Below are 27,227 nucleotides of genomic sequence, written 5' to 3' on the forward strand. Positions count from 1 at the left end.
ATACAAATCTAAATAAACATAAACATAAACAAACCTCCATTCCTGGGACCTACTTGAGAGGTGACTAATCTAGACATTATAAACACTCACCAAAACTCACCCATCCCTGATCCACTGTAAATAAAGAACAACTAATGGCTGTTCTTCACACAGACATATTATATTGACACTGGAGGGAAAATGAATATGGGAGAATCAACCTTAAACTGTCGCTTTTTTAAACAGGACACTGTCATTCATCAGGGCTGAGTACTAGGATAGAAGAGGGTTAGCAAAGAGAGAGATACAGATTATGCTGATATGCTTTTCTCCTGGTTCACAGACTGAAGGACAACACTTGAAGTGTCCATCTGGCTGTGCCCACAGTTGGGTCAAAAGAAAAAAAATAAAACATTAAAATGATTTAATATTTTAGGACACTGTTGGTCTAAGGGGAAAAGATTATTTTTATTACATTCTAGGAAGTAGTCATTTAACATGATTTTTTATTTAGCAAGGGATCAGTTGACAATAATGTTGTGTGATTAAGTTCTAAGAACATGAAGGTATCACCATAAATCTCAAATGGGAAAAGGTCTGAGACCTCTATCAACCTTTCCTCCTATAACATTTTCTTCAGGATATTGCTATACTTTAAAACCAAGATAGTAAATTCATATTTCCTGCACTAGTCCTGTCCCTGGATTTGACCACCCTCATACAGTAAAAAAATATATTTTGCTAGAATATGGAGAAAGCACATTTAAAATGTGGAGAATGGCATCTGATCACACATGCAATGCTTTTATTATTAAGTCAGCAAAGTTACATTTATCCCAGTGGCTACTGATTTTCAATGAGCTGGGAAGAAATAACTATTGTAGACAATAAATAACAAATCTTAAGACAATTCCAAAATGAAGTCAGAGACCTTTTTACAAATGAATGCTAGAATGTCAAACATGCAGGTTTAAAATATTGTGATCTGTACGTAACATCCATTCAGCATGTTAGTAGGAGCAGAAATAGAAGTGATTAAAGGCTAACATACTGGCATTTATTGTGCATAAACTAAAACGTATATGATGTAGTAAATGTTATCATACCATTGTTGACACTTGGAAACAGAAAATTTTCTGTTATTTTTACAAAATGAGTCACAGGTTTATCATTTTAAAAATCAAGAATGAAATTGAAATCCATTCATAATTACAGATTAACTAAAGCATCTTATCCCAATCTAAGGATCTTTAGATATGGGGAACTGTAAATCCTGGCAATTCCATGGTGGCTGATGGTGATAAGTGAACACCAGGCTGCAACAACAAAGTACATTAAGCCACTATTTTGTTACCTGATAAGTCACAACAGGCTGGGTTCACCATCCATACCTAGTCATAATCCAATTTGTAATCCAAATTAAAATGAGACATCCACTGTATAGATTGTTTGAGGAATAAATCCTATTTTCTGAGTATAGTTTAATTAATAAGTAATTGGCAGAACAAGTTGAATGGACAATTGTGTAACTGGAAGGTAGTCATTTTCAGACTACAATGAACTTAATTGTATATAGTTGAATCTATAAATGGATTCCCAGATTCATAATGAAATTCCCCTTGAAACTTCTGGAGGGTAAGTTTTAAATTCTCTGCAGAACATACCTGCACCATCAAATAGTGAATCAAAATTTTCTTTACAGATTTCACTTTATTTTTTATTTTAAAAGGCTAAACTTTTTATGTATGAAAATCTAGTTTATAAATAAATAAATATCAAGAACAACAGGAAACAATTTGGTAGTTATGCTTCCCCCTTCTTGCATCTAAACCAATTGTCTGAAGGAGAACAAGGAAATTGCTGTAGCGTAGCAACTATGATGTTAGCAAGCATCGAAATAGTATCATTAGCTACAAAAGCACTCTTAGTATCTGTACGATTTGAAAGGAAATAAACCCATTTCCCACTAAAGGTAGAACTGTAATTAGTAAACTAAACATGATTTTTTTTCCATAAGAGATAATGTAGATAAGCAGCACTCCACCATGCCAAATAATTACGACAATTTAAAATGACAGGATTAATGAGATGGGTTCCTTTTTTAAATGACAAAGCAGAAGTCTGGATTCCAGCTCTTTGTGCTCTAAGAGAAAATGGCTCCCGTATAAAATGCAGGGCATCCTGCTCCCTCAGTAATTTTAGCCAGTGCTTCCAGCCATTTTGTACAGCTGTCGTTTTTTTCCTTTGTACATCTCTCATTCTTTGGCCATACTTATTTTCTTATTATTATGTGCATGATTATTTGTCACTTCCATTCTGTATGGATCAACTGCATACAAATTTCTGATGACGTGATATGAACATTCGATGAACTAAAAATGCAGTCATAAGTAACTGAGGATACGTGCAAAAGTATTATTATTATTATTGTTATTGTTATTATTATTTATTAGATTTGTATGCCGCCCCTCTCCATAGACTCGGGGCGGCTCACAACAGTGATAAAAACAATACATAATGACAAATCTAATAATTAGAATCTAAAATAACAATAGTACATTTAAAAAGTCTAAAAAGCAAGGAACCCCAATATAAAAAAACATACATACAGTCATATCATGCACAAAAACTACATAGGCAGGGGGAGATGTCTCAGTTCCCCCACACTTGACGACAGAGGTGGGTTTTAAGAAGTTTACAAAAGGCAAGGAGGATGGGGGCAGTTCTAATCTCTGGAGGGAGCTGATTCCAGAGGGTCGGAGCCACCACAGAGAAGGCTTTTCCCCTGGGTCCCGTCAGACGACATTGTTTAGTCGACGGGACCCGGAGAAGACCAACTCTGTGGGACCTAACCGGTCGCTGGGATTCGTGCAGCAGAAGGCGGTCTCGCAGATATCCTGGTCCGGTGCCATGAAGGGCTTTATAGGTAATGACCAACACTTTGAATTGTGACCGGAAACTGATCGGCAACCAATGCAGATTGCGGAGTGTTGGAGTAGCATGGGCATATTTGGGAAAGCCCATGATTGCTCTCACCTTCTTCTTCTTGCTGAACTACAACTTCTAGGAGACTGTCAGGATGACTACATAGATGGGATACTGAACACTATAATTCAGAAGTATCTTGAAAGATTCCCAACTTCTGTAATGAAAGAATAGCTATCAATTATTAAGTGCTCATTTTATCATGGGGGGTGGGGGGGGTGTTATCTTTTTAATTGTTAAAGTTGATATTTAGAAGACTGTTCTAAATATAAATTTGTTCTATTAATCTGCTCTAGATTTCCCCTGCAAAAGGCAGAGGCCACTAAATAAATAACAGCAAACAGTTATTAGGGTTTTTTGTACCTCTTTGCCATCATCCAGGATTCATATGTATTTTTGCAGCCTAGATAGTAAGCCTTATAACAAACTCAGTTTTTCTTTTGTGTACAGTACAGTATCTGAATGTAATGTACTGTACATTCTACTAATGGTGGCATTCAGCAGATGGAAAAATAGGGAGTCAGATTTTTCTTCTTATTCAATGTTGACCCCAGTCTTATGAGGAAATCTAATATCCTTCTGAAGCAAATTTATTGGGCTTATGTAGGTAAAGGAGGGTGGAGAGTAGGATGGAGTTCTTTGTACAATTTTATACGAGTGGAACACAAAATTGTTTTGTTCCTACTGCAGTCCTTGGTGTTCTTTTTGTTTTGCTGCTGTATCAAAAATAGAAATGAAAATTCCCTAGGATTTCAGAGGAGTCATCTGGGAATGATGTTGTAAAGAAATCAGAGCAGTGGATTCCATTGCTGTGAACCACTCAGGAAATTTGATTTGAAGAAAATTGCACATAGGAGGTATTGCTTGTTATGTTTTGTTTTATGGGATGTTTGGAGAATAGGGACCAATTCATGTTCTTAAGAGTGGGAAACACCTGATTAGAACCACCAAGTGGTATTTTTTATATATAATTGAAAGTAGTATCTTAAGATGCTTCCAATAAGAAATTACAATACTAGATATTGTGTTAAGGCTGTCATAGGAGAAAGGGACCCAGTGGCTGGGCTTGTCAGCTGCAAAGCTGACAGCGTAGGTTCGAGAGCTGAACGCTATGCAATGAGATGAGCCCCCTTTCCTTGCCCCAGCTTCTGCCTACCTAGGCAGTACATGCAAATGTGAGTAGATTAATAGGCACTGCTTTGGTGGAAAGATAACAGCATTCTGTGCACTTCTGGCATGTAGCCATGCTGGCCACGTGATGATGAAAAATGTCTTTGGACAATGTTAGCTTCCTCGACTAAGAAACGGAGACAAGTATCAAGCCCTGGAGACAGATACGCCTGGAGAGGGAACTCTTTACCTTTTTATAACAACAGGGGCTTAATCGTATTATATTTGTTTAGAAAAGGAACAAGTAAATCATACTATAGTTGCAAATGCAATAAGAATAAAGGTTAATTAAAACTTTGTTATGATTTACCCTGACTTTGTAATATTATTTTTGTGAAAGTGTTTTTGAAAATCTGCATTATTTGTAGCTACTGTATATTTATGGAAATTGGAGGAATTCTTTCTTTCTCTCTCTCTTTCTCTCTCTTTTTCTTTCTTTCCCTTTCTCTTTTTCTTTTATTTCTTTCTCTTTTTCTTTCTTGTCTATCTCTCTCTCCCCCACCACACACACACACACACTTTCTCCCTCCCTCTCTCCATCCATTTGTCCATGCTTCTTTCCTTCCTTCCCATTCTCCTTTCTTGTGAAGAACCCCAGAAGGTCTTTGGTACAGGAAGAGGTACCAGATGTTTTGAAACTGAAAAGATGCCATTGATCATCTGGCATTCTTAGAGCTCCACTGTTGACTAGCTTAGTCTAAGGATAGCTTATCAGCCACTTACAATAAGCTCTCAACTCAAACTCAGTGCAGGTGGGGATCCCCAAACAATGAGGGTTTCTTTCTTTCTCTCTCCCTGAAGGCCTCCCCACACCCCTTTTGGGCCTAGCAAGCCTCCCTACAGCCCCCTAGGAACCAAAAGAGGTGCAGGGGATCCTGGAAGCAGGGATGGGTTCTAACTGACCTCACTGCTTTGCTTCCTCCCACGCCACATGGCAAAAAAACCAAAACCGAAAATAAGTGGGCAACCGATTTATTACTGGAACTCGGCTTCTGCGCACACTTAGAAGTGGGGAAAAATAAAATTGAAAACAATGCAAAACTTTTAATAAAAGATGGCGCTGACCAATGCAGTTTGGTGACAGCATTGTGACATCATCAGTGGGTTGCTACTGGTTCAGGCGAACTGGCCCAAACCGGGAGGAACCTATCCCTGCTTCATTATCAGTTTTAAGTATGGTGGTTGTACCTGTAGGTATTAGTTTGGTTACCTTAATTTTAGTCCCATTTTCTCACTGTGCTCCTTGCCTTTTATTGCTAGAATTGGTCAATCCTTTGTATTATCTGCTATCAGTGTTGGTTATTAACACCAACCAAATTTGTCAAAAGCTATCGCCAAAGTTCATGTTCACTATTTTTTTTAATAGATAAGAAAGAGAAGTGGAAAAGGAGCAACATGATCTTCCATCAATAGGTTTTAAAATTCAGTAGAAGAGTGAGTGCTGCTTTAAGTGAATTAGGCTAGAATTGTTTACCTTTTCATTCTTTTTTAAAAGTTCCGTACATTTTACATGTTAGGGAGTGTGAAATATCAGGTGCATTGTGAACTGTCAAATAATGGCTACCACAATGAATGCTTTTAGTTTCAAAACATTCACTTCAGCCGAAAGCCAACTGGTGATCCTCAGAGATAAGCAACCTGCCAAGACTCAAATTACATATTTGTTCCATACAGTATACGAAAACACAGCTTAACAGAAATCAGATTGAGGATACTTAGAATACCTCATCCATTATATTTCAAAACAAATGCAGTATTATAACTGGTGTCCATGGTGAGCGAGATGGATAATCAAAAAGTCCAGATACCAATCAAAATTATGCTGTTGAAGCCCTGCACTTTTCTACCTGTGCATGCATAGACAAGAAAGTGGGGTCATTATATGGTCACTATTGTTATTTCACTTCTGACGCAAAATTACCCAGTCTGTTGCCACTAAATATGTTTTCTTATTTATCAAGTGAAAATGACCAATTTAAACATACCTAAAACAAATGATTAAAATACAATTCCAGCAATAATCTTCATTAGAATTTAATTATGCATAAATGAGTTATCAAGACAGGCAACTTCTAAAATGTGCTGCTTTATTTTATTTCAAATGAATCTTTCATAAAAGCTGAAGTAGATAATTGGGGGGTGGGTTTCAGAAAAAAAAACAAAAAACTCAAGAGCAGGGGTGTCAAACTTACAGTGTCAAGGCAGCGTCATGTGAAGTATCAGGACTTTTCCCCCTTTCACTAAACTGAGCATGGACATGGCCAGAGCATGACGCATCTGGCCCTCGGGCCAGGAGTTTGACAGCCCCGTTTTAGAGTCTAGATCCTTTTTCACTGAGAAATCATTGGGTTCCTGTCAAGAAAAACGATAGTTTTCTCTTCAGAGAGAAAATGAAAACATAGAGATAGTTTAACATAGAGATAATAAAAAAGTTTTATGTAATTGAACAAATGATATCCAATCACTCCTGCAATATAACAGTCTATGGAATGTGCAACATTGGTTTTGGGAGGAATTGCAAGGCTGATCATTATGATAGAGGTATCATGTTACATTCAATTACATGCAATTTTTCAGTATAATTAAAATACCGTATTTTTCGGAGTACAAGTCTCACCTTTCTGCCCCCTAAAACAGGATGAAAATGTCGGTGCATCTTATACACTGAATACAGCCATTTTTGCTGTCCCAATGCCCCATCCCCCACATCCCATTTTTGCAAAAAAAAAATGGGCCCGTTTTTCACAAAATGGGGTGGACAGAGTGTGTGTGGGAAGCCTGCAGAGAACTCCTGGGACTGGGGGAAGGCAAAAACAGGTGAAAAATGACCCATTTCCCACAAAAAATTCTGCCATCGCCCAGCACCCAGGGGTCCTCTGCAGAACCTTTGCCCATCCCATTTTTGCAAAAAAAGAGAGTGGAAAATGGTCCATTTTTCACAAAAACCTTCTAATTACCCCATCTAGCATAACTGGAGGAGGAATTATGGGAGTTGAAGTCCACTAAGTCTTAAAGCTGGCAAGTTTGAAGACTCCTGGGTTAGGGATTAGGGATGCAAGGGTTTTCAAACTTGGCAAGTTTAAGACTTGTAGACTTCAACTCCCATTCCTGAGCTAGCATGACTGGAGGAGGAATTCTGGGAGTTGAAGTCTACAAGTTTTAAAGCTGTCAAGTTTGAAGTTTGTAAAAAGTGCACATGGCTGTAAAAGTATACATGTTTGTAAAAAAATATTCTGCTACACTGGTATTTTATTAAATAATATATTACTATACCATTTGGTTCAGAATACCTTTTCCTTGCTTTCCACCTCTAAAATCTAGGTGCATCTTACACTCCAATGCATCTTATACTCTGAAGTACATAGGTTAATGCAATGTTTCCTTGGAATCTGCAATCACTTAGGTAAATCACATTTTAAAAAAGGCTGATCAGATTTGCCCAAGCAAAGTGAAAACACTATCAAAACTGTTCGACTTTCTTCCATATTTTGTCTGTACAGACCCCCAGTAGACAATTCTAGTCCAAACTCTGAGAACCATTCTGATACATAAAAAATAATAATCAAAAATAGTATCTTTGTTTCTTATCCAACTCTAACATCAGTGAAATTTGTGTAGAGGGATTGGTTTTATTTGTGTGGTGAGAATAACTTGGACTCATTTACCATTAAACTCGTTAATCATTAATCTGATTAGGTGGCTCAATGGCTAAGACACTGAGCTTATCGACCATAAAGGTACTGAAGCAGTGCAACATTTAAGACTCACTGATCTCTATGTTTCTTGTCTGGGGAACTGTTACATTATAATGTTTTGAATATCATTAAGACATTCTCTAGATCAGGGGTATCAAACTCAGGCCTGGAGGCCATCTTCAACCCACGGGATGCTTAGATCTGGTGTATAGGGCCACCTTGGAAATAGCAAAGGACCGATCCATGGTGTCTCTGCTAGCAAAAATGGAGCTCTGGAAGGCCACCCACAGCCCTCCTGAGCCCTGTTTTCACTGGTAGAGGGCTGCAAGAAGCCATCACAGCCAAAAACAGAGCTCAGGCCTCCACAGGCATCACAACATAAGTGATGTTGAGTTGGCCACACCCACCTGGTCCCTGAGGTCAAACACAACCTTGATGCGGCCCTCAATGAAATCAACACTGCAGTGTGACACTACTACTCTAGATGGGCTATAAATGTTTAGATACAGTGAAACAGATTAACTGATTAATGGATGTATAGGGACATATATTATAGCCAGAAAACATAGCAATATACCTTTCAATAAATAGATACTGTACATCTATCACATTAATTTTTATACTCAGGCATAAGGCTGGTAACCTAAACAGTTTGAGACAATTAGTCTGTTATGTCAGATTTCTTCAATTGAGGATCCCTGTTTCTCTTAGGTGACTTGGATATTGCTTGATAACAACTAGGAGTTATTCAGCAAGGAGTTAAACCAGCAAAAAATAAATAAATAGTAGTCTTTAGGGGGTTTCCCCCCCCCATTTCAATTTTTTAAAGTCACAATAGGTATCTTAAAGAATCACTGTTTAGTAATATAGTTAGTGTTGATGCATATACATCAGCATTAGTTTAAAACATTTGCAAGCCCCAATTATTTCTCATCTCTTTTATTTCTTTTGGTATGTACAGGAATTGATTGGATGCCCATATAAATTATATGGCTGAAATTCCACAACCTTGATGAGGCTTTGTTCGTTAAGGCAATCATTCTTAATTACTAGATCAGTAAAATTAAGAATCATTAGCTTAAATTTGACAGTGCATTCCTGTATCCCAATTATTAGATAGCGTACACAATAGAATGTTATGAAACCTCTTACTTTCCTGCACATTTACACTTCATAGTTTTCTAAATGGAATATACAGTATAAGAAGTACAGTCCTTTTCTATCTTTCAAGATTCCACAGGTCCTGTATTGATTATAGATTCAGATAAAACAGAAGCTAATTTACTGAACCAACAGGACATCTTCTTTACTGTGTCTCTGAAGAACATGTCTAATGGCTTCAAATTTCCAAATCTTGGAGATTGCTATATAAAATTACCTAATGTTTACTCTTTCATGAAAAAGCTTTCCTAAACTGGTATTTCAGGGAATTAATGTTTTTCAACACATCTCTATCAAGCAATGTAATAATCTATGAGCAGAAATACTGGCTTAGTCTGTTGCATTTCTCAGTTGAATCATCAGTTATCATTCTTGTCTTCCGCTTATCCTTGTCCCACAATCAAAATTAATTACATCTACTTAATATAAGTAGGATTTAAATAGATTCAAGTGGGAGAATCTTAAAATTTTCACAAAGTCTTTCAGAGATAATCCAAGTGTTGCAATTCCCATAGACAGGTGCATTTATGTTGCAGTTGAAATTCAAAGGTTGAGTAGTCTGTACTGTATATCTAATATTTTAGATGTTCAACAAACAGGATTTTTGAAAGGATTATTTTGTTTCTTTTTTGTCCCAGAAATTAATCCAGAAATACCAAAAATCCTTTTCCTAGACCAGTAATGGCGAACCTTTTTCCCCTCAGGTGCTGAAAGAATGTGCATACATGCTATCGCACATGCATGAATGCCCACACCCATAATTCAATACCTGGAGAGGGCGAAAACAGCTCCCCCCCCCCCGGAGGCCTTCTGGAGATCGGAAACAGATTGTTTCCCAACTTTTGGTGGGCCCAAAAGGCTCTTGTTTCACCCTCCCCAGGCTCCAAAGGCTTCCCTGGAGCTGGGGAGGGCTAAAAATGCCCTCCCCCATCCCCCCAGAGGCTCCCTGGAAGCCAAAAATCAGCTGGCCAGCACACACATGCATGTTGGAGCTGAGTTAGGAAATGGCTCGCGTGCCAGCAGATATGGCACCACGTGCCACCTGTGGCACCCGTGCCATAGGTTCATCATTACTGTCCTAGACATTCTATCATTGTTTCCTGCAACGCATTTTTTCCACTCTTCTCAAAGATACTTAAAGCCAGTATTTGAGGCTATAGAAACTTCATACAATGGGTAGAACATTTGAAAACATGTTTGGAAATAAACATACTATTGTTGCTTTCTGACCATGGAAAATTATGGAACATCATAGAGAACCAGCCAGCAATGATCCATCCATTCATGAATTTTATATAGTAAAATAATAGAAAAACAGAATTGGAAGAGACCTTGGAGGTCTTCCAGTCTATATCCCTGCTCAAGCTAGAAACCCTGTACCAGTGATGGCTAACCTTTTCGGCAATGAGTGCTGAAAGTGCACATGCATGTGCCTGTGACCCGCATGACTCTGTGCATGCATTTGTGACCCCCTGTATGCACTCCTGTGCATGAGTGTGTCCCTACCATGTGTCCTACCCCCGTGCATGCATGTGTGACCCCCCCATGTGCCCCACCCCTGGGTATGCATACATGACTCCCATCCATGCCTCCACAGCCCACGCATACGTGCGCATCTCCTGCATGCACTGCGCACAAGGGTGGGCAGCAGGCAGGACAGGGTGGAACACAGTTCCACCGGAGGAAATGAAGATGCGTGTGCAGCTCCAGCTGATCGGTGGCTGTCACTTCCTGGATTACTGGTCTCAGCTTGGCTCTCCTTTTTTCCCCTGCTGCTGCTGCTGCATCTGCATTCCTTGCTTTTTTCCTCTTTCCTCCTTCCTGGCCTTGGACGAGCTTCCCTCTCTCCTGCTCGGCTCTCCTCCAGCCTTATGTGGCCACCTCCTGCCTGAGGTGCAAGCAGAAGGCGTGGGTGGAAGCGGCGCTGGCAGCATTTATGCTTCTGACAGCACCCATTTGCCTAGATACCCAGCCTGAGGCAGGGGCGGGGGGCGACCCAGGAAGGAGAGCACGGGAAACACGAAACAAATTGTCACCCCAGTGAGCGACACTGGTAAGGTTGTAAGTCGAGGACTTAACAGTTCACTTGAACGATGATGATCGTTCAAGCCACTCTCACTTATTCACATGGCCAGCAAGCCACTCCTACCCAGTCACATGACAATTAAGCCACACCCACAAAATAAGCCACACCCACAGTGTGGCAGTAAAAATTTGGCTGCCCATTACTGACTGCGCCCCTGTGCATGTGCAGAATAAACCCAAAAACCAGCTGATTGGAAGGAGGCACACTACATGTATGGCAAAAATGAACTGGGGTGATGGCTCACATGCTCACATAGAGCGCTCTGTGTGTCACCTATGGCATGCATACCATTTCAGATAAATAGTTGTCCAATCTCTTCTTAATCTCCAGTGTTGGAGCACCTACAACCTCTTGAGGCAAACAGTTCCTATGATTAATTTTTCTAAGTCAGGAAATTTCTACTTAGTTCTAGGTTCTCTCCTTGATCAATTTCCATCCATTTTTCTTGTCCTGCCTTTATATTTGGAAAATATAATAGGTTGACCACCTCTTCTTTCTGGCAGCCCTTAGATTTTGGAATACTGCTATCATATCTGCCATGGTCTTTTTCATTATACTAAACGTACCCAATTCCATGCAATTGTTCTTCGTATGTTTTATACTCTGAACCTTAATCATCTTTGTTGCTCTTTACACTGTGTTCTTTCGAGAGTCTAAACATCTTTTTTTATATCATGACGATCAAAGCTGATGCAATATTCCAAGTGTGGTCTTACCAAGGAATTATAAAGTGGTATTAACACTTTGTGTGATCTTGTTTTTATACCTTTGTTAATAGAGCCTAGGACTGTGTTGGCTTTTTTGGCAATTGCAACACATTGCTGGTTCATACGGTATTTAAATGATTGTTCAAGATTCCTCTCACAGTTATTACTATTGAGCCAGATATCATCTATTCTATATCTATGCATTTGGTTTTTCTTGCTCAAATATAAAACTTTAATTTTATCACCATTGTATTTACTATATTTTTTGGAGTATAAGACACATATTTTTCTTCCCTAAAAGAAAATTTGGGTGCATCTTATTCCAAATGTAGCTTTTATGAAGCTTTTTTCCCGAGCCCTAACTAGGTGTTAAGATCTTCTCGGCTTCCTACTCCTCCAATTTTTTTCCAGCCCTAAGCAATGTTCCCTCTAATTTTTTTGTTGTTGTGTGCGGATAAGTAAAGTGTTTGAGCAGCACATTTTCATGGCTGAGCACCTGAATATTTTTCACAGATGTCACCCAAGACAACAACAAAATCAGTGTTATTGATTTCGCAAAACCTCCTTTGCAGAATGTCTTCAAGAGAACAACTGTATGGGATTTCAGTTTGGGATTGTTTTTATTTTGGTGTGTACTTTACACCTACCTACCTACATACATACATATTTTTGCTGAGAATAAAAAAAGGGAGACTATTATCTATAGTCTATTTCAAGCTCTTCTGCTATCTGCAGCTAGCCATACCCTTACTGGGATTTGAACCTGTGGGGTCTGCCTTGCAAGGCAGCAGCGCTAGTCCACAGGATCACATCTCTTGAGTTTGTTCCAGGGAAAAATCCATATGGCTTTTTTCTGTTGAATCACCCTGGCATACTCATATATGGGAGGGAGCAAACTCTTCCTTTTTGCTTATCAGCCCCTCCAGGGGTCCTTAAAATATGAAGTGTAAAATTTCCACTGTGTTTTTTTATTTCCTCAATCAGTATCCTTATGTTATCCCAAATTAATGAGATTCCCCCCCCCCAATTTTCACACCCCTCCTCCAATAAGAATTAAAGTAGCACTGGAACTCTGCTGGCGATTGGCCCAAAGTCACCCAGGAAGTTTTCATGCCTAAGGCAGGACTAGAACTCAAGTCCCATGATTATTGGTTCCAAGTCACCCATTTGGCTTTTGTTTGATGGGGGCATTAAGTCTTCAGTGATTGGTGCAAAGTCTTTCATTTGCCTTTGATCCCTGGACCCTCCTCAGGGTCTCCTTGCCCACCCAAGACAAAAGGCTCCTTTTGCAGCTGTGCCTCCCAGCTGCCCTCCCCCTCACTCAAACAGACAGCTGTCACTCATCCCTGCCCAGCTGCCTCACTTCCAGGTCAGATAGGGCCAGCAGGTGGTTTGTCTGAACCCCCTCCCCTTGTGCCTGCTGTCTTTTCTCCCTCCCTGGGGCTGGCCGAGTGGGGAGGAATGAAGGGGAGGGGCGCCAGGATGGCTTTCCTCTCAGGGGGGCTACAGAGATGGCTCGTGGGGGCTCCCTGCGTCTCCTCCCTCCTGGGCCACATTGGGGCTCTGGCTCCAGAGATTGAGACACCCTCCCCAGGAGAGCAGCCGGAGGACCCGGGTGGTGGTGGTGGCAAACGTGTCCCCCAGAGCTGAAAGTGGGAGAAGCTCTGAGTGGGCAGGCAGACAAGGGCTCCGGAGGAGAAAGCCAGTCTTGGGAAGAGCGGAGGGGGGCTTCTGTCCATCCAAGGGAGTTGGGTAGGGAAGAAAGGCTCCCGGCTCCTCCGTGAAGGGAGCAGGAGGGGCAAACATGGAGGCTCTTAGAAGGGGGGAAGGAGGCTGATAGAGAGGGGAATCTCCTGGGGGGAAGGCGGGGGGGGGGAGGCTTGTTCCCTATGACTGCACAGCACTTAAAAAGTACTGCGTGAAGGTTTCTTATCACCTGCGCAACCACGCAGCCTGGAGGGAACAGTGGCCTAAGTCTTTGCAGGCTTGTTTTCACTCCTACTCCCTCTAAAAAAGGCTTTTGCAGCCCTAACCAGGGGATAAAATAATGTGCTGAAGCTGAACAGACTAGGGATGCTAGCCAGATGAATACCTGGTAGGTAGATTTCCCCCCTATTTTCCTCCCCACAAAGTAAGGTGCATCTTATACTCCGCTGCATCCAAAAAATATGGTACTTACTGTATATAGTTTGTCAATTGCACAGCAGCAGATAAGACAGTGCCTCATAGGGTTAACATTCTTGCCCGGAGGATCTCTGATTGCCCTCTCCCCTCTTTGGAAAAGCTTTATAGCTCCCACTGCCTTAAGAAAGTTCAAAACATTCTTAAAGATCCATCTCATCCAGGGCCCCTTTTTTGAACCTTTACCATCTGGCAGACGGTATAGGATAATAAAAACAAAGACAAATACGCTTAAAAACAGCTTCTATCCCAGAGCAGTAACTATATTTAATTTTACTGTATAGTGACATGATGGTGAACCTATGGAGTGCGTAATCTCCACAAAGAATAAAGACTATATACATTTTTATTACTTTTTTTTCTTAAATGAGACCAAAGATTCAAATGACCATGTGTACAATACCTTTTCTCAATCCTTCTAAGCCACCAAGGAGGATACAGATAGTCCTTAAATTACAATGGAACTGAGCTGGAATTTCCATTGCTAAGTGTTGCATGTGTAAAATTCAATATCGTGTGCTCACATCACTTAGCGACAGCTCTCTTGGCAGTCTTGGTTGCTAATGCAATCCCAGGATTGTAGAGTTTATTAAGTGGGGAAAAACAGGAGTCCCAGATAGAGAGTAAAGGGGCTTGCATGAATACCAGTCGCTACAAAGAATGATCTACATCTCTACTCTGTGTTGTAGGGGGTGGGATGTCACAGACAGGTGCTATAGAGTGCAAGCAGGTTGGCGGAGCCTGTAAGTAGGGACTGCAAGCCAGGTTGACAGATATTGATGGCTGGTATTATACAGTCAAGAGCAAAAATAGCAGAAGCAACTTACCAGAGCAATTTGCAACTTACCTTACTGGCTTTTCCATTGATTTTGCTTGTGGGAAGCCAACAGGGAAGGTTGCAAATGGCAATCCTGATTGTGGGACGCTGCAACCAATGTGTGAGCTGATTGCTAAGCATCAAAATCATAATCACATGACCTCAGGGTGTTTCAATGTCTGGAACTTTGGGGACTGATTGCAAATATTACTTGTTCAGCAGTGTCAGCATGAACATGACTTTAAACAGTTGCTGAACAAGTGGTCATCATCCAAACGCCGCCTGTACAGTAGTCAACAGCATTAAAAGCAGCTGAAACCTCTAGGACAGTGATGGCAAACAATCCGTTGCCCTAGCTCAGCTCCAACGTACATGTGTGTGCCGGCCAGCTCATTTTTGGCTTGCACAGAGGCTCTGGGAAGGCATTTTTGGCTTTCAGAGAGCCTCCGGAAGGATGGGGAAGGGCATTTTTACTCTCCCTAGCCTTTGGAGCCTGGGGAGGGTGAAACACCAGCCTACTGGTCCATCAGAAATTGGGAAAACGGCCGTTTCCAGTCTCCAGAGGGCCTCCGGGGGGCGGGGGAAGCTATTTTCACCCTCCTCAGGCATCGAATTATGGGTGTGGGCACTTGCGCGTGTGCGATAGCGTGCATGCACACTCTTTCAGCACCTGAGGGGAAAAAAGGTTAACCATCACTGCTATAGGATGATGATCATACTACTTCCACAGGCTCCTCCATGGATCAACAATGATTAACTAATGTAGTTTCTGTCCCGTGCTCAGATTTGAATCCAGACTGTCAAGGTTTTAAATAATTTCTAGCATTTTCCTATCTCAGAGACACATGGCTTTAAACCAGATTGGATTTGCAGTCCCTCTCTCATCAGTTTAATTACCCAGGTAGAATTAAGGGTCCAATCTGTAAGTGGCAGAACTAAAATTACACAGAACCAATTTCCTGCCATTCCCCCTTTAATCCCAGCCATCTCAGGTTTTTCTGGGCTGCCAGAGGAGCCTTTTGGTGGTGCTTAGGAGGCTTTGGCAGTCCAGAGCGAACGAAGCATTTTCCTTTCTTTGGGCACTTGGAGAGAGAATAAACTTCTGCCAGCACCCAGAGAAAAGAAATGCTCCCTTCGCTCTGGGCAGCGACTGTCCTCCTCCTCTTCTTCCTCCTCCTTCTCCCACCCAAATTCTTTTATTTCTTTCCTAATGGGTTTGCACGCATTATTTGCTTTTATATCGATTCCTATGGGAAAAATTGCTTCTACTAACAAACTTTTCTACTTAAGAACCTGGTCACGGAACGAATTAAGTTCTTAAGTAGAGGTACTACTGTATTCTGTTTCAGCCCATTCATTACTCAGCTAACTCTTTCCCAACAATATTTTGATTTCAAAATATTTTTAATTTACGTTTTTATTTTAAATAAAGATACACAACAAACAATCTTTTCCTTGGAAATCTTTTTCTTTCACTTGCTCGGTGTAGATGGTGGAACCCACTCTTGTATCTTCTTACGTGTTGTAGAGTATGGTACATATTGTTTGGGAGTACCACTTGCATTAATTTTATGATTTGGGAAAATAAATTTACGACTCACTGGTGGATGTGTAGTTGGGGGTTCTTCTGTCATACAGTGAATCCAACGATGCCTTGTAAAGAAAAAAATACAATGAAAAAGATTTCCTAAGGACATAAATTTGCACACACAGATTCACAACAAATTATGTTTTATGCGCAACAGCTGTACTATCTAAAAATCAAAAATAGTTAAATTTTAAAAATTATGCAGACTTATTGGTTAAAATTTACATTTCATAAATTTGAAGTCATGGAAATTGAATATACCGTAGTTGTCAAAAAACCAAAGGCAATTTCTCATCATTCAATGACAAAGCTAAGATTAGTTTAAGCTTAGTTCTAAAGACCTTTCTGCTGCCAATGAACAGTAATCAGGAATGTTGAAGTATGGCTGCAGTAGTTCAAGAGAAACTTGCTTGTGACAAGTTGATTAAATCAAAATATGATGAAAGGTCTGACGAGGAAAAACAGGAAAAAAATATCTTATTTATACCAGTAACTATATCAAAGATCCAGAGTGACTGAGCTTATTTTATTCCTAATTTTAAATTCTCAGTACTGTCTCCATATGACAGCAGCCAAATAAAATAAACAAAAATCTAAAGATTTTTACCCTAAGCTTTAGTGAAAGACTGGAAAACATAGGCATGTTTTAACAGAAACTTTTTTCCAAAGCATTTTTTATATACGCAAACCTTCAAAAGTAGCATAATGTTGCATAAATACTAAGTAAACCTTAAAAAAAATAGAACAATAAAATAAAATAAAAGCAGCAAAATCAATCCAAAATGGCTATTGTTAAATAAGACTTTTTCCACTGAAGTACAGTAATACCTCATCTTACGAACTTAATTGGTTCCAGGATGAGGTTGGTAAGGTGAAAAGTTCGGAAGATGAAACAATGTTTCCCATAGAAATCAATGGAAAAGCCAATAATGCGTGCAAGCCCATTAGGAAAATCCAAAACATTAAGGCTTTTTAAAAAAGGGGGGGGGGCAGACTAAACTGAGGCGAACGGAGTGAGGGGAGGGACAGCGAGAGGTGGCAAGAGGTGGCAGTCCCAACGAAGCAAGGCGAAAAGAGCCTCTCTTGAGCTCCATGGGTCTTTCCCTCCTGTTTTTGCCCACCCCGTTCTGCTCATTTTCCCCACACCTTTCTCCTCTTGAGCTCCATGGGTCCCTCCCGTTTTTGCCCACCCCGTTCTGCTCATTTTCCCCACACCTTTCTCCTCTTGAGCTCCATGGGTCCCTCCCGTTTTTGCCCACCCCGTTCTGCTCATTTTCCCCACACCTTTCTCCTCTTGACCTCCATGGGTCCTTCCCGTTTTTGCCCATCCCGTTCTGCTCATTTTCCTCACATCTTTCTCCTCTTGAGCTCCATGGATCCCTCCCGTTTTTGCCCATCCCGTTCTGCTCAATTTCCCCACACCTTTCTCATCTTAAGCTCCATGGGTCCCTCCCGTTTTTGCCCACCCTGTCCTGCTCATTTTCCCCACACCTTTCTCCTCTCTTGAGCTCCATGGGTCCCTCTTGTTTTTGCCCACCCTGTCCTGCTCATTTTCCCCACACTTTTTTCCTCTTGAGCTCCATGGGTCCCTCCCATTTTTGCCCACCCTGTTCTGCTCGTTTTCCCCACACATTTCTCCTCTTGAGCTCCATGGGTCCCTCCCGTTTTTGCCCACCCTGTCCTGCTCATTTTCCCCACACCTTTCTCCTCTTGAGCTCCATGGGTCCCTCCCGTTTTTGCCCACCCTGTCCTGCTCATTTTCCCCACACCTTTTTCCTCTTGAGCTCCATGGGTTCCTCCCGTTTTTGCCCACCCTGTCCTGCTCATTTTCCCCACACATTTCTCCTCTTGAGCTCCATGAGTCCCTCCTGTTTTTGCCCACCCTGTCCTGCTCATTTTCCCCACACCTTTCTCCTCTCTTGAGCTCCATGAGTCTTTCCCTCCCCTTTTTGCCCACCCCATTCTGCTCATTTCTCCCACACCTTTCTCCTCTCTTGAGCTCCATGAGTCTTTTCCCCATGCAGTTTGGAAGGGGGGAGTTTGTCGCTGGGATTCAAAGCAGCACTGGCAAAAATGAAGGGAATCGAGGAGCCTCAGGGAAATCCCGGAGGCTGCTCGGGTTCTTAAGGTGAAAATAGTTCGGAATAAGAGGCAAAAAAATCTTAAACACTGGGTTCGTATCATGAAAAGTTCATATGAAGAGGGGTTCGTAAGAAAAGGTATCACTGTAATGGGAAAATGTAATATTTAATATATTCATAAAATATTCATGTAATATTTAAAACTTATCAATGATGGTGCAATTGAAAATATCCAAAAGTACAATATTACAAAATATTTAATGAAGGCAACCTTGATTAAAAATGTAGGTATTAATATACGTAGTTTTTCAATGGAATTAGCAATTGATAGATTGGAAATCTATCTTCTAAAACAGTCAAAGCAGGAAATGGAACTTCATATGTAATATTGGTTTTGGTTCTAACAAACTTTTGTGTGATCACATTTTATGTTTTGATACATGTTTTTCAGTGAAAGACTGCAGTCTTTGGTGCTACCGGTGCACCCTCCAAGGATGTCGTGCGTGCGCCCACCTGTTGGCGTGAGATTTGGCTTCTGCGCATGTGCAAAACCAAAAAAACCACCAAAAATTGTTGAAATCTCGCTCATACGAACATCTTCACATAAGATTTTGCTTGCTGTGCATGCATAGAAGCCAAATTGTGCACATGAATCAGGGACACCCGGTTGCATGCGTACCCTGAAAATCACTACCAGAATGTAGCACTTCACTGTTCTGGTATCAGGCCATCATTGATGTTTTTTCAGATTTTATCACAATGAAATACTCAATGATGCCATTTAATTTTTCCACAAAATACTACCAATCACTCTACAAGTACATAAAACAAAATTCCAAAGACCCTGGTCAGTTTCCAGTAATAAATATTCATTTATAGTGATGTTTGAATCTAGCACTTTCACTGATCTGATGTAACTACCATAGTTAGTAAAGGGTTAGAGAGCGAGTATAGTTTAAAAACACTCAAATTAATTTACTTTATAAACAGAATTGTTGTGAGATGCCTGTTTTACAAGTTAATAAAAACATAAATAAATGTATGTATGTATAAACTATCTGATTTACCATTCAGGAGGTATCATGCTTCCATCTAAATCCCAGTATGTGTTCTTGCCATCCATTTCTGCAGTATATATAACCCACCTATGACGACCTTAAAGATAACAATTTTAAAAAGTGCATCAGAATTTTTAAAAGGATGAGACTATATATGCTATTTTATTAATTATAAACTAATTTTATTGAGTTACACAAAATCAAGTTTTGTGGCGATCTATATTTTTATTCTCAATTTGGAGAAGGACTAGCTAGACATATGGAAAGAAACAAAAAGTATTAGTCATATTTACAGGGTGTTTTTTTTCAATAGAAGATTGCAGGACATAATGTGTAACTTTACTATGACTTCCCAGGAACCAACATTTTAATTTAGTAATTTAAATAACTATTATGTAGAAAAAAATAACTTCTAATGGTACAATTTCAAATGGAATTACAGTACAAGCACAAATATCTATTCATTTTCGTTAAGATAAACTATTTATTTATACATATAATATAGTTTTAACGAATTATTTATCATTTGCAGATTTACAAATCTGGAGCTTATACATTTATTTATTTTATTAATTCAATTTTTATGCCACCCTTCTCCTTAGACTCAGGGTGGCTTACAACATGTTAGCAATAGCACTTTTTAACAGAGCCAGCATATTGCCCCCACAATCCAGGTCCTCATTATACATCTCTCAAGATTAAATTTCCCTTAACAGTTTTATTTGTATGAGAATTATATCCACATAATTTGATTTTTAAATTTAATTTATTTAAGTTTTAAGCCGCCCAATTCCTAGAGGACTCTGGGTGGCGTAAATTCCTAGGCAATATAAAACAATAAAATATATGGTATTAAATAACACAAGTAATATAAACCAATAAAAAACCCAAGCAAACATTCATTCAATAACATTCATATCTCTGGTAGTTCTAAGTAGTTGTTCTATGGCCCCCAAGCTTGCCGGCAAAGCCATGTTTTCACAGCCTTTCGGAAGGCCAGAAGGGTGGGGACAGTATGAGTCTCTAGGGGCAGTTGGTTCCATAAAGCCAGAGCCATCACAGAGAAGGCCCTCCCACGTGGCCCCACCAATCGGCATTGTCTGGCTGAAGGGACCCGGACAAGGTTGACCCTGTGGGCCTGGTCCATCGCTGGGAGTTTTGTGGCAGAAGACGGTCCCATAAGACACAAGAATACTTTCATTGTTGGTAAATACATTAAATAACCCAAATTATTTAGAAGAATAAATTCAAATAATCCAAGTACATTATTCTTACTTACCAAAAAAGTATCTTTTGTCTTCATAATATTTGTTTCCATACTTATCCGTACCTACTAAGGCACCAACCTTCACATCATTGACCCTATGAATATCCAAAATAAGATAAAAACTTCAAGGGTCTATAGTTATGGGACAGTTTACAAGCTTTGTATGCAGAAGGTCTTTTGTTTAATCTCTGTCATCTTCAAATAAATTGTGAAAGTCTCTATCTGAAAGCCTGGAAATCACTGTTAGACAAGCAATACAAAACTACTGGAAACTACTGTGTGAGTTAACCTTTTTGTTGGTTTTACTTTTCAAATATTTTATTAGGGCAATGAAATGGTTAAGAATTTTTTTCAGTTGCTCCTCCAAATAAATAAAACTATTAGGGGAAGGGGGAAAAGTGTCCCAAAATATTACATTATTAATGACTTATTACATTTTAAACCTTACAAATAACACCGCAGAAGCATTATTTCTACATGCCTGCAACTAGACAAAGTTATTTTTATTTATTTATTTTATTTATGTATTTTTCAAACAATTATAGGATGGTAATTTGTACAAATAAAACATTAGATAAGTAATGATAAAAAGTAACGGTAAAAGACAATAGAACAGTAGGACAGGGATGGTAGGCACAATAGTGCGCTTATGCACGCCCCTTACAGACCTCTTAGAAAGGGAGATAGGTCAACTGTAGATAGTCTAAGGTTAAAGGTTTTGGGGTTAGGAGTAGAAACCACAGTCAGGTAGTGCATTCCAGGCATTGATCACTCTATTGCTGAAGTCATACTTTTTGCAGTCTAGTTTGGAGTGGTTGACATTTAGCTGAAATCTATTTCATGCTCATGTGTTGTTGCAGTTGAAGGTGAAGTAGCTATCTGCCAAATGAGTTTAATCAGAATAGTGTCTTGGATGGCAGCCTGAAAAATTATCCTCAAATAATTTCAATCAATTATCTGTTCTCTTAGCCACCTCCACCATTGTTATTTAAAACGATTGCCATCCCTTTAGCACAGCGCCGGTGAAACCATCGGCGCAAATGTGTTTCTTAGTCCAGTTAGACTCGCAGTGGTTCTCAACTTGGGGGTCAGGACCCCTTTGGGGGGTCGAACGACTGTTCCACAGCGGTCGCCTAAGACCATGGGAAAAGACAAATTTCCCATGGTGTTAGGAACTAAAGCTTCTATTCTAGCACCTTGGAACGTATTTTTACAATCCAACCAATCAGGCATTTACAGTAGGGGTGTCCCTCTGACCTTCCTGCCAATCAGCTTAAAGTTCTGTTGGGAGAATTTGCGCTAGACTTATGGTTAGGGGTCACCACAACATGAGGAATTGTATTAAGGGGTCACAGCATTAGAAAGGTTGAGAACCACTAAGTTAGAGTAACCTTGTTCAAAAGCAACGTCAAGAGGCAAGGAGCAGCTTGAAAGTCAAGAGCCGGGGCAGAGGGACTGAATGCAACCTGGATTGCAATCTGGAAACCTTGGATGGTGTACCATAAACACAGTCCAGTCCTTTCATCAAAACCTTTAACCTTAGACTATCTACAGTTGACCTCTCCTCCCCCTTTCTAAGAGGTCTGTAAGGGGCATGCATAAGCGCATCATTGTGACTACCGTCCCTATTCTACTATCTTCTATCATTACTTTTTATCATTACTTATCTAATGTTTTATTTGTATAAATTACCATCCTATAATTGCTTGACAAATACATAAATAAAATAAATAAATAAAATTTGCGCCCCAGTCAAGAAGAGCCCAAAGTTAGAGAAAGCTTCCCAACAGTGACCTTCCCAACAACCGGCTTTGCAGCCATTGCATTATGAAGTCACCCTAGTTCCCGGCCCCGAGAGAAGCCCGCTCCGAACATCAAAATTCACGCCCTTTCCTTTCGGCCCTTTGCTGCTTAACTCACGAATTTCTGGAAATACTGTTTCCTCTAACGGTCCTCTGAGGGTCACGGCATTCAACCCTACGACCCGCGGTTTTCAGCACGGCGCTCCCCAGCCGGAAAGGACCGCCCGCCCTCGTTCCTCACCGTTGGCGCAAATCAGCATTTTTCACCTGAGAATCTGCCACATAAGGCCGCGGATGCCGCCATGTCCGCCGATCTGTTGGAACGCCCTCTTCATCACCTGCAGGTATTCCGCCATTTTCCTTATTCTCCCGGAGCTCCGCCCCTCCTCACTCGTTTCTGCGCCTGCGTCGCAGCCCCTTGATTTATTTATTTTTGGCATGCAACTGCTTAAGTCAACTGCGCGCGCGCAAGGCGGTATCCTCAATTTCGGTGGTGTTTTAGAGCAGGGGTAGGCAAAGTTGGCTCTTCTATGACTTGTGGACTTCAACTCCCAGAATTCCTAAGCCAATTAAGCTAGCTCAGGAATTGTGGGAGTTGAAGTCCACATGTCATAGAGCAAAGCAATTAATTTGCGTGACAAGATTGAATATGAAAAGAATGACATTTAAACCATTTGGAATTATAACTTTTACCTCACCATTTTATAACATTTTCAGCTTTATTCAGACTGATTATTTCTGTTATGCTTTCAAACTTGGTACTGCATTACCAAACTAACCAGGAAACCAAACTAAATGTATATAGAAATGGGAAAAGATGTAAACTAGTGAACAATAAACAGCTGGAAAAAAAATCTAATGAAGAGCCAGTGTGATCATTTAATGTTAAATTTCAGCAGTATTTAACACGAATTACTGTATATTGAACTGCAATGTTGATGTATAATTTACCTGAGCAGGTTTATTTTTTTAAAAAAAAATGCGATTAACAGGATTCTATAATAAAAGTTACAATTTATTTTTTAAAAATACAGCCAAAATAGAATTTACACTTCTTTAAGTTTAAAGACATTTACAACAGTATATTACAATAAGGTAGTAATTGGGACATTATGATGTGTACACTACAAGTGAACCACTAAAACAAATGAAAAATTGGAATGGAATTCAGAAACAATTTCTATTGACTGCAGAACAGATTTACAGACACTATTTAGAGAGGTGTGCAATTCAAATGATTTTTAAATATGTTTTAAAGCAGGACAAGTTATATCTGTAAGATGTTGCCAAAAATACATCAAAAGCTACCACAAATGTAGATGATTAATTTTTGCATGTGCCCAAGTATATGCATATATTTTGTGTGCATAAAAAATTAATTGTTCAACTCATTATTAGGTGTTTCATTATGAAATATATAAAAAACATCCCTTTGTAGCCAAATGATTTTTAGAACCTTGAAGTAAATCTTACCTGTCACATTACATAAACTCTTTTTTATTAATCAGTAGAGCCCATAATTTCATAGAGGTGGTTCTATTGCTGATTATGAATATCTAAAGGGTGAATTGACAAAACACCACTGTATCCCCTGATATTATATATGGAATTAATGCTTAACTATACCTTTACCAAACAACTAAGGAAAAACCACACTTTTAATAAATCTGAAAAGTGCATTTGGAAAAGTTTTCAAAAACTGAAAATACAAAGTAGCAAACTCAAACATGGAAACATAAAATATGAAATAATTAGGATTCTAGTGCAATCACTGCTATTTAGGAACAATATACCATTTAGTGTGAAATGCGTATATTTTGTCAAGGTTTACTTGCTTATTCACTTATTGCCTTTTCAGAATTTTTTTTCTAATTTTATCTGCATTCTTTTATGAAAACCTGGAAATTAAATCTTAAAGGACACAGAATTCAATAAATTACTTTCCAATAAAAGTGGTATTTCATTCAGTAGTGTAATTCTGATGGTGGAACAGCATCAATCTGAGGAATAATTCTACTCCAACTTTCACTATCTCTATATTCTTCCCAAATTTGGTCCAGATTTAAGATAAGGAAATAAACCTGGGATACACAAAGATATAGGAAAGAAGAGAGGGAACACTGCAAGCATCATTGCTCACATAATACTGGATGTAGCTGAATGTGTTGTTTCACAGAGTTGCATACAATGAAATTCAATAAACTTTTCCAAATTTACCTAGATATACGTGGATAAACATTATTAAAGCATAATCACAATGACAAATTATTTTGCATTTATAAATAACAGAAGGTGGGAAATAATTCTTGATGTGATTAGAATATCTAGGATTATGTTTACTCTGAAATCTTGGCAATGGCTAAAAGCTCTGAATATAACAATTACTGCAAAAGATGTAATCACTGATTTGGAACACTAACATGAGATAAAGCCCTGTTTTAAGTAACTCCAAAATCACCTGTTTCTGAATAAAAAATTAATTTCTGAAAAAAGTAGCTGTGTTATCCAAAATTGAAACTCTGTCCCATCAGAAATGAAAGCAGAAATGAAACTGACAACAGTAAACTTGTAGAAACAAGGTACTGCATCAAGAACATTTGGAAAAGAAGTTTATTTGTCCTAGTATCAGGTTGAAATGTTTTTTGAAGCTTCTCTTTATCAAAGGTTAACTTACGTGTATTTGCTTGGAGTTCACAAGTTCCATGTATAGCTAAGCTACAAAAATAGGATGAACTACACTTCTTGATTTTCGCTAATTATCCAAAATGTACAAAGTTCTTGAAAATCAGATAAAAGGTAAATCATCCTGTACCACTGAAGATATTTCATTGTGTTTTCCAAAAGAATTGCTAAAGAAGAATTAGCACCTTCCTTTATTCCTTTATTTTTTTGTGATATGCCTTCCAGGAAAACTTTTTTTTAAATCTCTTGGAGATAATGTACATTTAAAATCACCACGATTGCCATGGTATAGAAACTGGTTTAGTATTTTTTTATATAGTATGACCAATTATTTGCGAGTTGTAGTCTGCTGTCTCCATTCGTAGAATATATGGTATGATACTGTCAATCTGAACATTTCCAATTAGTCCTGCAAAAAATAGTTCTTCTGTGATAGCTGCACTCATCAGTCTTAAGGCCGGCAATCTGAGAAGTAGCCTAGAGAGCCTGGAAGACAGATTTGACAAACAGTAACAAACTTTTAGATGTACAGATGAGACTGATTCTTTAATACCAACACATATTAGCAAACAAAAAGTATAGTTTTTCAGCAATAAATGCTAAATCAAACATTATTCATATTTTTCATGATGTAATCCTGTTGGCAATTCAAACTGAAAACCTTATTTCTGGAATTTTTGACACAATACTATTGACACAATACTCCTCCAAAGGACCATTTTGCTTTGAATCCAACCTGATGAAGAGCACTACAATTGTAATTAAATTAGAATATTCATTCTGAGTATAAACATCACTACAATTATCTATGGATTATTTAGAGCAGAAACATCAGTTTGATAACTTCATTTTTGTCAGTGACCATCTTAAAACAAGGTTTAACAGAATCCATCTATGAATGTATAATTAATATGGCTATAAGTGAAATAACATGGAACTGCATTCCATTAACACTAAAATTAGGAGCTAAAACTAATATTTAAAATTAGGTTACATTTTGCAAGTGATTCAGTCATAAAAACTGTACAAGATGAGTAACCTTTTAGCTCATCAGTCTTCCTCTAATAGGAAACAGTTAGATGCCACTGACTAGTTCAGTAGCACAATATAGTATACCCAGCTTTACAGTATTTATTGTCAAAAGGACGGGGGGGGGGGGAGTTTCTGTTCAAAAAGCAAGTGGTAGCCAAGAGGGTGTTTGTGCCAACTGGATCTGTACATGGTCACTCATGTTTAGTCATCTCTTGGCTGTATTAATGCAACACATTCTATATGGAACTACCTTTGAATAACTGGAAGCTGCAGCTGATGCAGAATGCAGTGGCACACAATACTGGGAGCTCCTAGGGTTGCACATGTAACACCATTATTGCACTTGCTGCATTGGTTACCAGTTTGCTTTGGGATCCAATTCAAGGTGTTGGCTGTTACTTTTAAACCCTTACATGGTGTGGGTCCAGGATATCTAAAGAGCTGTGTCTCCCAAATAGGACTAACCTGCCCCACTCATGCCAGTGGAAGAGGCTGGTATGGATCCCATCAGCTGAGGAATTCCAGCAGGGGGCTTCAAGAAGAGGCTTTTCCACCATGGTTCCCTTGCTGGGGAAGACTCTACCACTGAACTGCTCCCAGCCTTTTGGTTTTCTGGAAGGGTATCAAGCCTTGGCTTTGCTAATTGGCATGGGACCCCAAGAGTGACATTCACCAATGGAGGTGGTTGATTGGGTAAGATTTCATTCACATCCCCTATCTCTTAGTTCTGATTTCTGTATAGTTTTAAAATCATAATCTGTGTAGTTTTAATGTTTTAATGTTCTCATTATTATTATTTACTTATGCAGCAGGATTTAGACTTCCTTCTGGGATTATTTACAGGGGAGGAGAATTAACCAGTCCAAATTTTAATTTTATAAGATTTTGTTATATTATTATTATTATTATTATTATTATTATTATTATTATTATTAT

The 27,227-nt window shown here is 39.2% G+C and overlaps 2 protein-coding genes and 1 long non-coding RNA gene across 10 annotated transcripts in view; all 3 read right to left on the reverse strand.

Moving 5' to 3' along the window:
* Window positions 1-426: 426 nt before the first annotated feature.
* LOC139169535 (uncharacterized) lies at window positions 427-6,486 on the reverse strand. Its single transcript, XR_011559486.1, has 2 exons — window positions 6,327-6,486; window positions 427-3,121 (listed from the first exon to the last, which is right to left on the reverse strand). It is a non-coding gene; the product is annotated as an uncharacterized lncRNA (long non-coding RNA).
* Window positions 6,487-16,166: 9,680 nt separating this feature from the next.
* NDUFA12 (NADH:ubiquinone oxidoreductase subunit A12) lies at window positions 16,167-22,992 on the reverse strand. Its single transcript, XM_070755841.1, has 4 exons — window positions 22,845-22,992; window positions 20,788-20,870; window positions 19,518-19,605; window positions 16,167-16,434 (listed from the first exon to the last, which is right to left on the reverse strand). The coding sequence occupies exons 1-4, from the start codon at window positions 22,931-22,933 to the stop codon at window positions 16,254-16,256; spliced, it is 441 nt and encodes a 146-aa protein (XP_070611942.1). The 5' UTR covers window positions 22,934-22,992; the 3' UTR covers window positions 16,167-16,253.
* A 582-nt stretch (window positions 22,993-23,574) lies between these two features.
* NR2C1 (nuclear receptor subfamily 2 group C member 1) overlaps window positions 23,575-27,227 on the reverse strand; it is a 37,486-nt gene continuing 33,833 nt past the window's right edge. For all 8 annotated transcript variants that reach the window (XM_070755848.1, XM_070755850.1, XM_070755849.1 and 5 more), the window contains one exon: window positions 23,575-25,745. In XM_070755848.1, the coding sequence (XP_070611949.1) occupies window positions 25,571-25,745 (175 nt within the window). In that variant the 3' untranslated portion in view covers window positions 23,575-25,570. The remainder of the gene's footprint in view (window positions 25,746-27,227) is intronic.

The sequence above is a fragment of the Erythrolamprus reginae genome, chromosome 6 (genome assembly GCF_031021105.1).
Source record: "Erythrolamprus reginae isolate rEryReg1 chromosome 6, rEryReg1.hap1, whole genome shotgun sequence".
Lineage (NCBI taxonomy): Eukaryota > Metazoa > Chordata > Lepidosauria > Squamata > Dipsadidae > Erythrolamprus > Erythrolamprus reginae.

Excerpts from the sequence above, each read along its gene's own strand:
- NDUFA12 (XM_070755841.1), bottom strand. The coding sequence starts at position 22,933 with ATGGCGGAATACCTGCAGGTGATGAAGAGGGCGTTCCAACAGATCGGC. Across the intron at positions 20,871-22,844 it reads CTTATGTGGCAGATTCTCAG|GGTCAATGATGTGAAGGTTG; the intron begins GTGAAAAATGCT and ends GGATATTCATAG. Across the intron at positions 19,606-20,787 it reads AGACAAAAGATACTTTTTTG|GTCGTCATAGGTGGGTTATA; the intron begins GTAAGTAAGAAT and ends GTTATCTTTAAG.